The sequence below is a fragment of the Lipotes vexillifer genome, unplaced genomic scaffold (assembly GCF_000442215.2).
Source record: "Lipotes vexillifer unplaced genomic scaffold, Lipotes_vexillifer_v1.1 scaffold815, whole genome shotgun sequence".
Lineage (NCBI taxonomy): Eukaryota > Metazoa > Chordata > Mammalia > Artiodactyla > Lipotidae > Lipotes > Lipotes vexillifer.
In genome coordinates this window covers 2,582,877-2,592,318 of record NW_006773723.1, presented here as the reverse complement: position 1 = coordinate 2,592,318, position 9,442 = coordinate 2,582,877, and the positions used below count along the sequence as shown (strand labels likewise).

The 9,442-nt window shown below is 41.4% G+C and overlaps 1 protein-coding gene across 1 annotated transcript in view; it reads left to right on the top strand.

The window, feature by feature from the left end:
* Window positions 1-9,442, top strand: part of ARFGEF1 (ARF guanine nucleotide exchange factor 1) — a 138,773-nt gene that overhangs the window by 119,100 nt on the left and 10,231 nt on the right. Inside the window, exons 30-34 of the mRNA XM_007448490.1 lie at window positions 1,298-1,427; window positions 3,007-3,142; window positions 3,225-3,363; window positions 3,966-4,038; window positions 8,235-8,367. Coding sequence (XP_007448552.1) covers window positions 1,298-1,427; window positions 3,007-3,142; window positions 3,225-3,363; window positions 3,966-4,038; window positions 8,235-8,367 — 611 coding nt within the window. The remainder of the gene's footprint in view (window positions 1-1,297; window positions 1,428-3,006; window positions 3,143-3,224; window positions 3,364-3,965; window positions 4,039-8,234; window positions 8,368-9,442) is intronic.

Here is a 9,442-nt window from a genome sequence, read left to right as displayed (position 1 = left end):
CCCTACACCAGCAACTTAATTATTCATCAAAACTTGTTCAATAGTAAAAAGCCTTGGAAACCTCTATAGATCTGGGCTTGCTTTGGGGGCCTGGAAGAAACAGGATTTTCACATCCACTCACCCCAGCCCTGGGGGTTAGCATCCAGTTTACTTGGAGTGGGAGGAAGAGGGAGCCTTGTCCCATTGTAGGGGAGACATGGAACTCTGACACGGTTCTCCTGGGGAGGACAGAGTGTGTTTCTTCCACAGGAATTCCTTTACTGTAGTTCCTTTACTTCTGATTTTACACATTAGGTATCTTACAGATCAAATAAACTGTTGTGAACTTGCCATAGGACTGAACTATCATAATGTTATTTTATGCATCTATTGAACAAGTACTTGTTTAGAGCCTACTATGTATCAGGCATGTACTAGGCCCGGGGGTAGCATAGCAGCAAATGAACTAGACCACATACCAGGCCTTATGGAGTGTTTCAAAGGAAATTTTGTTCTGGCTTACTGTCAGACTTTTCGAAATATAAACCTTTTCTAAGTGGAAGGGTACCTGTATTTTACTAGAAGAAATTAATGTATAGAGAAAAGATCAAGCTTTTTAATGTTTACATGAAGGCATTATTTCAAGAAAGGTAATAAGGAATCAGAAGGCAATTTTGAGTTTTAGTTTTAACACTTGTTCGAAAGAGAAGAATGGGATATTAAAGCAGTTTATTTGTTCAAGGAACACTTAACTGTGTGCCCCTGTGTGAGATGTGCTGCTCTGGCCTGGGATACAGCAGGAAGCAGACACCCTGCCCACACTGGTGTCTTAGTGGATTAGTTTGATAAATCCTTCAGTTTGAGGATATTATATGAACAATTAGAGTGTTAACTAAAAATTCCTATAGCTCTTGGAAAAAGATTTTCCAAAGTCTAATTTTATTTGTTCTTAGACTGAGTTCTGTGGCCACAGTGCCACAAAATTAATATTCACCCAAATGATGGTCTTTCTCAATCTATAATTCCATTTACATTTTTTAAATGCTGGAATGATGGGGTGGGAGTGGAAGAAAAGTAGAAGAAAAAATTTTCAGGCCAAGGCCTTTGGAATTTTTTCCTAAATGATGCATCCTAAAGAAACCTGTTTTGCAACCTAAATTTTTTAAAGCTCAGTATCATGTGTTAGTTTAAAACCAGTTTTAAACTTTGCTGTCAGTAACTTTGTGCACTAACTATAAAAACTGTTTTAGGAGGGGGATACTAATGTGGTATGCTTTTTTGTATTATAGCTTTCCTAATTACATTTTATCATTTTAGGGGTTTAACAGTAATGTTTGAAATAATGAAAACTTACGGCCACACTTATGAAAAACACTGGTGGCAGGATTTATTTAGAATTGTTTTCAGAATCTTTGACAACATGAAATTGCCAGAACAGCAGACAGAGGTAAGAGAACATGAGATTTTCATTTAACACAATGAAGTCAGAAGGTTCTTTTTTTCCCTAATACATTTTAGTATTTCAAATTTAAGCACAGTGAACAGAAAAAAATCCTAGAAATTTTTTCTTTAAGGCATTATAATATAGTAGTAAGTCTTTATAAACAATGCAATTAGGGGATAGAAGTGGGTTAATGAATTGGGTTTTGTTTTCAGTGTTTTTCTTGAACTTCCAGTGTCTTTTCCTCATTTTAATGTTGTCACAAGTAAAACATCAGTAGCGCTCCTTAGTATTCATTGGGCTTCTTATTCTGAATTGAAGAAGGAATGTGTGTTTATTTATTTATTTATTTATTTATTTATTTCAAAGTCTTTTACTACAGACCAGTTACAGTATGTGTTTCAGTAAGTGTGGGAAAGGACATCAGGTCTTCGTGCTTTGTCCCATATAGTGTATTAAATGCAAATTTGGGGGCCTCTCTGACCTGCACAGAATTTTATTTTAGATCCACAGGTAGACTCTTAAAACATTTTATAAAGCGGACGAAGTAGACATATGTTTATGCCCTGGCACAAAACCATGTATAAAAATTAGTCCAGGGCTTCCCTGGTGGCGCAGTGGTTGAGAGTCCGCCTGCCGATGCAGGCATGGGTTCGTGCCCCGGTCCGGGAAGATCCCACATGCCGCGGAGTGGCTGGGCCCGTGAGCCATGGCCGCTGAGCCTGTGCGTCAGGAGCCTGTGCTCCTCAACAGGAGAGGCCACAACAGTGAGAGGCCCACGTACCGCAAAAAAAAAAAAAAAAAAAAAAAAAAAATTAGTCCAGATTAGTCCATTTGAGAAAAATAAAAAAATCCCTCCCCCCCCCCTTTTGGGGGGGCTGTGTGGGGTCTTTGTTGCTGCGCGGGCTTTCTCTAATTATGACGAGTGGGGACTGCTCCTTGTTGCTGTGTGTGGGCTTCTCTTGTTGGGGAGCACCAGCTCTAGGCACGTGGGCTTCAGTAGTTGTGATGTGCGGGCTCAGTAGTTGTGGCTCATGGGCTCTAGAACGCAGGCTCAGTAGTTGTGGCGCACGGGCTTACTTGCTCCGCAGCGTGTGGGATCTTCCTGGACCAGGGCTCGAACCCGTGTCCCCTGCATTGGCAGGCGGATTCTTAACCACTGCGCCACAGGGAAGTCCCCTACTTACACCCATTTTATTTTAAACCTATGCTAACCCACTTGGATAAATTCTTATCATTGCCTTCCTCTATTTTTCTTCCACATTCTGTCATATTCTGGAGTGAGACCAACTGTTGTTATTAGTGTCAATTGTTTGAAAAGTCATAGCGTTAATAGCCAGACAATGCAGTGACGGATTTTTTTTAATAAAACAGGGCAGAAAATAGTTATTTTATATGCAGATGGTTATGGGATAATGAAGAGAAATAGATCAGATATAAAGTTGAGGTGAATGTCACATTCAAGGAGTTAAGTGCTCTGAAAGGAACCTACAGGCTTACGTTTTAAATATGCAAACATATTTCTTTGAAATTCTAGTAGTTGATGAATGGCCTGACCTTCATTTAATGACTCTCTCCCCTGTAGAAAGCTGAGTGGATGACAACGACATGTAATCACGCGCTTTATGCTATCTGCGATGTGTTCACCCAGTATTTAGAAGTACTCAGTGATGTACTTTTGGATGACATTTTTGCCCAGCTCTACTGGTGTGTGCAGCAAGGTAGGTCTGTACCAGATAAGTGACACAACGTGTTAAATGTGACCCTGGTAATACACAAATGAATTGCTCTTTTCTTTTCTAGACAATGAGCAGTTAGCACGATCTGGTACGAACTGCTTAGAGAATGTTGTTATTCTGAATGGTGAAAAATTTACCCTAGAAATCTGGGATAAAACTTGTAACTGCACACTGGACATCTTCAAAACCACAATTCCACATGCGTAAGAAGATTTTATACAACTTTATATTTGTATATTGAATGATGGACATAGAAGGTTTGATAGTGATTTCTCATAACAGAAATCCTTTTTAAAATATCTCAGTGTTCTTTGAATTTGTGTTTATTGCAAATCAGACTCCTATAAAACCATAACAAATGCATGAATTAAGTTTTTTATATACCCCAACTTTTAGTCTGATCATTTAAAATTTGGGTCATAAAGAAGTGATTTAATAAGATTTTATTCATCCAGATTAAACCAAGCAGTGGTTCTGAATTGAAAAAAAGAAAATCTCAGCATTTGTTTTAGTTACTGTAAATGTAATAATCTAAGGAAAATTTATTGTATTTTGTATTACAATATTGTAAATACTGTATTTTACGGTTAATGATCATCTTTTTCTAAGGGATAAGTTTGGAGTTGAATTGTGGAGTTTTTACTGATTTGGGAAATTAAGACACAGTCTTGCTAAATGGCTTGATGGCACCTGGATCATTTGTAGGACACCTTGAACTTGCTTCCCAGCTCGTTTCATTTCAAAACACGTTGGATGCGGCGTGGTGCACACTCTCAGTGACTGGTGTGATTTTGGTGTTTTAAAGGCTCTTGACCTGGCGTCCTGCTTCTGGAGAAGCTGCTCCCGCACCTCCGTCTCCTGTGAGTGAAAAACAGCTGGTAAGTTTTAACAAATAAAGCATATATTAAATTACTTATTTGTGGTAAGTATTCTACCATGGGGCAGATTCTTTTATATGAGCCCAGCTCTTTTAAAAAGATGTCGTAAAATATAGATGGTCTTGAGACAGAGTAAAATGATTTTGAGAGCGCAAGAGGCAGGTACCAGTTTACATACCAAGCTGAAGATATTATTGGATGTTACTTTATTTCAACTTTCAACTTTGATATAATTTCACCTTAGAGAAAAGTTACAAAGGCAGTTTAAAGAATTCTGATAGACCTTCACGCAGCTTATTTGTTTCCTAGATCTGCGGTAACAAATTACTACAAGCTTAGTGGCTTAAAACAACAGAAATTCATTCTGTCACGGCTCTGGAGGCCAGAGGTCCAAACTCAAGGACCACAGCAGGGCCACATTCCCTCCCAGGGTGTTAAGGGAGAACCTTCTTTGCTTCCTCTAGCTTCTAGTGGCTGCTGACAGCCCCTGGCGTTCTTGGCTTGTACACACATCCCTCCATCTTAACGTAGCTGTGTAAAGCCAAATCTCTCCCTCCTTTCTCCTTTAAGGACATTAGTCATTAGATTTAGGGTCCTCCCCAAATTCAGAATGATCTCGTCTCAAGATCCTTAACTTTAAAGACTCTGTTTCCATGTAGCCTTCACAAGTACCAAAGGTTAGGACTTGGACTTACCTTTTTGGGGCCACTGTTTAACCCATTATCTACCCTCTGGTGCCCCAAAATTCATGTCTGTCTTTCGGGCAAAGTCATTTATGCCATCCCAACATCCCCGGAGTCTCAACTTAGTGTAGCATCAACACCAAGTCCAAAATGTCCTGTAAATATCATCTTATCAAAAGTTCCAAATCTCATCCTCTGAGTCATCTAAATCAGGTATGTGGTCTATTCTGGAGCAAAATTTCTCTCTATTTGTGGACCTGTGAACCTGTAGAACAGATTAACTGCTGCAAAATACAGTGGTGGGCAAAGCATAGGGTAAACATCCTCATTCCAAAAGGGAAGCTTGGAAGGAGTAAAAGGGCCACTGTTCCTAATCAAGTTCAAAACCCAGGAGGACAAATTCATTAAGTTTCAAGGCCTGAGGATAATTTCTGTAGCTTGGTACCCTCCCCTACCCTCTGGGCCCATGGCTTCTCCCTCTGGTGCTTCAGCTTTGCCCTCTGAATCATTCCTCACTCACAGGTTCCACTTTCCACCCAGTAGTACAACACAATTCAGCCAAGCTTTCTGCAACTTATAACAAGGATCACCATCCTTCCAGTAGCCAATAACACGTTCCTGATTTCCTTCTGAGATCTCACCAGAAACACCTTTTTTTTTTTTTTTTTCAAATAAAGTTATTTATTTATGTATTTATTTTGGCTGCGTTGGGTCTTAGTTACTGCACGCAGGCTCTCTCTAGTTGTGGCGAGCAGGGGCTACTCTTCATTGTGGTGCACGGGTTTCTCATTGCACTGGCTTCTCTTGTTGCGGAGCACAGGCTCTAGGCACGTGGGCTTCAGTAGTTATGGTGCACAGGCTCAGTAGTCGTGGCTCACAGGCTCTAGAATGCAGACTTAGTAGTTGTGGTTCACAGGCTTAGTTGCTCTGCAGCATGTGGGATCTTCCCGGACCAGGGGAACCTTCTCGAACCTGTGTCCCCTGCATTGGCAGGTGGATTCTTAACCACTGCGCCACCAGGGAAGCCTCAGAAGCACCTTTACTGTTCATATTTCTATCAGCGTTCTAGTCATGACCATATGTGTGTGTGTGCGCGTGTGTGTGTGTGTGTGTGTGTGTGTGTGTGTATTCTTTAGGATGATAGAAGCTTTCTCTACCAGGCATTTCACTTCCTTCTGAATCCTCACCAGAATTGAGTTTAACATCCATATTTCTACCAACAGTCTCTTCAGGTCAGTTTAGGTTTTTTTCTTTTGTACGCCTCAGAACTCTTCTAGCCTCTACCATTACCCAATTCCAAAGCCACTTCCACATTTTTAGGTCTTTGTTATGGCCGCACCCACTTCATGGTACCAGAATCTGTATCAGTCAGTGTTCTCCAGTTCCAGAGAAATGGAGCCAGTAGGAGATAACCTACACCTATGTGTGTCCATATTTATCTATACGTGTGTGTGTGTGTGTGTGTGTGTGTGTGTGTGTGTGTAATATACGTATGTATATGTATCCCTGTATGTTTTTTCCCCTTAATTTCAAGGAGTTGGCTTAAGCAGGTGTGAGAGCTGGCAAGGTTGAAGTGTGTAGGGCAGGTGGGCAGGCTGGAAACTCCTGGGCAGCTGTAGTCCACAGGCACTTCTTCAGGGAAATGTCAGTTTTGCCCTTAAGGCCTTTCAACTCATGGCATGAGACTTGACCCATATTATTGAGGATAATCTCCTTTACTGACAATCATAACTGTAAATGTTCACCACATCTACAAAATACCTTCACAGCGACACTTGGAATAGTGTTTAATTGAATAACTGGTTACTGTAGCCCAGCCAAATGGACGCATGAAACTGACCATCACAGCAGGTTTCTCGAAGTGCTACCGCTGTACTATGTTTGCTTTCTTATTTCCACCCTCCCTCTTCTCTCACTCTCCCACCTCCCTATATACATTTTTCTGGATTCTTTGAAAATAATTTGAAAACAACACACCCTTTTTTCCCTAAAATGTTTAGTGTGTTTTCCATAAAATAAATAAATATATATAGTCACGGTGCAGTTAACAAAATAGGGAATTACTATTGAAACAATACTGTAATCTGGCTTTATTCAGATTTCTGCTGTTCTCCCACTGATGTCATTGAATTTTAAACCTAGGAAGCCAGAGGTAGCAAATCTATGCCCACTGACCTGATCTGTCCCCCACAGCTTTTTAATTTCTTAACTAATTGTCAGTGGCTAAAACTTAGGTCTCACAGAAGAGCACCACTCTGAACGTGTCTTGAGAACTGTGACATCTGGCATGTCGGGCCCGCATTGCTCCATGACCCTGATCCGCCGGAGTTGTTCGTTCATCACAGACTCCACCGCTTATGACATCCTGTTTCCAGCCCAGGATGAGCTTGCTCTCATTTTTGTTTTTCTTAGATTTGGCCCACTCCCTGCTTGCTCTGTGGGCTTTTGTTTTTGCTCCCTCTGCTGTATAGTGTAGTAGTTTGCAGGGTGGGCTGTGATGCCAGACCCCAAAGCACATCATGGCTCTGCACCAACTAGCTCTGCAGCCTTAGCAAATTACTTAACCTCATGTTAAAGTGAGCCTTGTGGTGGGAATTAGATCTGGCGCTGCACGTGAAGTCATTAGAACAGCGTGTGCCGGGGGGCGCGCTCGGCGACTCTGCCTGCTGCTGGGCCGAGGCAGTGGGCCCAGTGGTGCCCCTCGAGGCTGCTCAGTCTCTTCCTTGGCTCCGTCCGGGAGCTGCAGCTGCCCTGGCTCTGCATCTGGTCTGCTGGAACCAAGTAAAGCTAAAAGAGTAGTAATGTCAGCTACCATATATCGTCTGACACCTCTAGTGTCAAAGGCTTGTTAAATGTTAAGGATTTACTGCCAAATCCTTAACAACCTGCAAGGAAAGTGTCATCTCCATTTTCAGATTTCAGATCAGAAAACCTCGGCTCCGGAAGATCCATTGCTTTCCCAAAGGTGACACATAGCTGGAGCCGGATTCTGGAGTAGCTCTGTTGGACTTGAACCTCAGCTTCTCTCCATGCTCTGCTCTCCTAGTTGGTCACCTTCTCACTGACCTTTCTGGTTGCTGGTTTCTTGGGTGACAACATCCTTCCCTAAATGCACCCCTACAAAGCTTTCCTGGGCTCAGCCTACACAAAGCTCACAGAAACCCCTGCCCACCATGTGTGTTTCTGTTTCGATTTCATGACAATTCATGGGTATGGCTGACAAGTTTTTCCACATAGTGAAGCTTATTAGCATTTCTATCTGTTGCTGTTGGGTGGTGTCAGGCCTGATCTCAGCGAGGGTCAGAAAGGAAGTTTTTCTCTAAAAGATTATCAGCTCTTATCCATGTGCAGGTAATATTAAATAACTTACCCAGTATGTCCATAATTGCAGTGTGTACAATGTGATTTTCATAGGGACACGACATAATTTTTTTAAAAAACAGTGTAATAGAAACTAGTTTCATCGTTAAGCTTTATTCATTGTACTTAAAATGAATTTTTTTACTTTATTAGGATACGATATCACAGAAATCTGTAGATATTCATGATTCTATTCAGCCAAGATCTGCAGATAATAGACAGCAAGCTCCACTGGCTTCTGTCTCTACTGTGAATGAAGAAGTCAGCAAAATTAAACCCACAGCAAGTGAGTTATTTCTCTTAATAAAAATAAATTGTGTATTTTGTTTTATGTAGGCAAGATATGAAAGTTTTGCTTTTACTTTTATTAACAAACACATACTGTAATTGTGTGGTCACTTCCTTACTGTGTTTGCTCCAACTTGGACATCCCCCAGGCAGATGGTCAGGAACTCTGCTGACACCTACAAGACCAGTTTTCTTCTGCAGTGCTTTCAGCTGATGTTTTGTTTGAAGCACATGGGTCTTGAGAGGAGAGAGGGAGCGGCCAGGGCATGGGGGGAGCAAGCCCTCTCTGAGCACTCTGCTGCCCCCAACCTCTGTCTCCTCTGCCCCTCCCCTCCCCTTCTTTAGTTCTTTTCACAAAGAAGGGGAATCCCTTCTGATTTTTACTAAATTGGTTCACAGAGGAAAGAGGACCTCCTCCCTAGAGGAAAACAGGACAACTGTAATTGCTTTTTAAAATTGAGGTGAAATTCACATAACAAAAGTAACCGTTTTTTTAAAGTGAAGAGTTTGGTGGCATTTAGTGCATTCCCCATGTTGTGCAGTCACCACTTCTATCTGGTTCCAAAACATTCACCCCAAAAGAAACCCCATAACCTTATGCTGTTGCCCCCTCTTCTCTTCCCCTGCCCCTAGCAACCTCCAGTCTGCTTCCTGTGTCTATGGAGTTGTACATTCTGCACATTTCATATAAATGGAATCATACAGTGTGACTTTTTATGTCTGGCTTTTATTTAGTATAATGTTTTCAAGGTACATCCACAGTGTAAAATGGATCAGTAGTTCATTCCTTTTTATAGCTAATTGTCCTTTGTATGGATATACCACATTTTGTTTATCCTTTTATCTGCTGGTGGACATTTGGGTTTGTCGCCCCTTTTAATTATAATGAATAATGCTACTGTGAATCTCTGTGTACAAGTGTTGTTTGATCACCTGTTTTTAATTCTTTTGGGTGTATACATAGGAGCGGACTTGCTGGGTCATAAGATAATTCTGTGAGGAACCCCTAAAATGTGTTCCGCAGTGGCTGCACCATTTTGTATTCCTACCAGCAATTCCATTTTTTCCACATC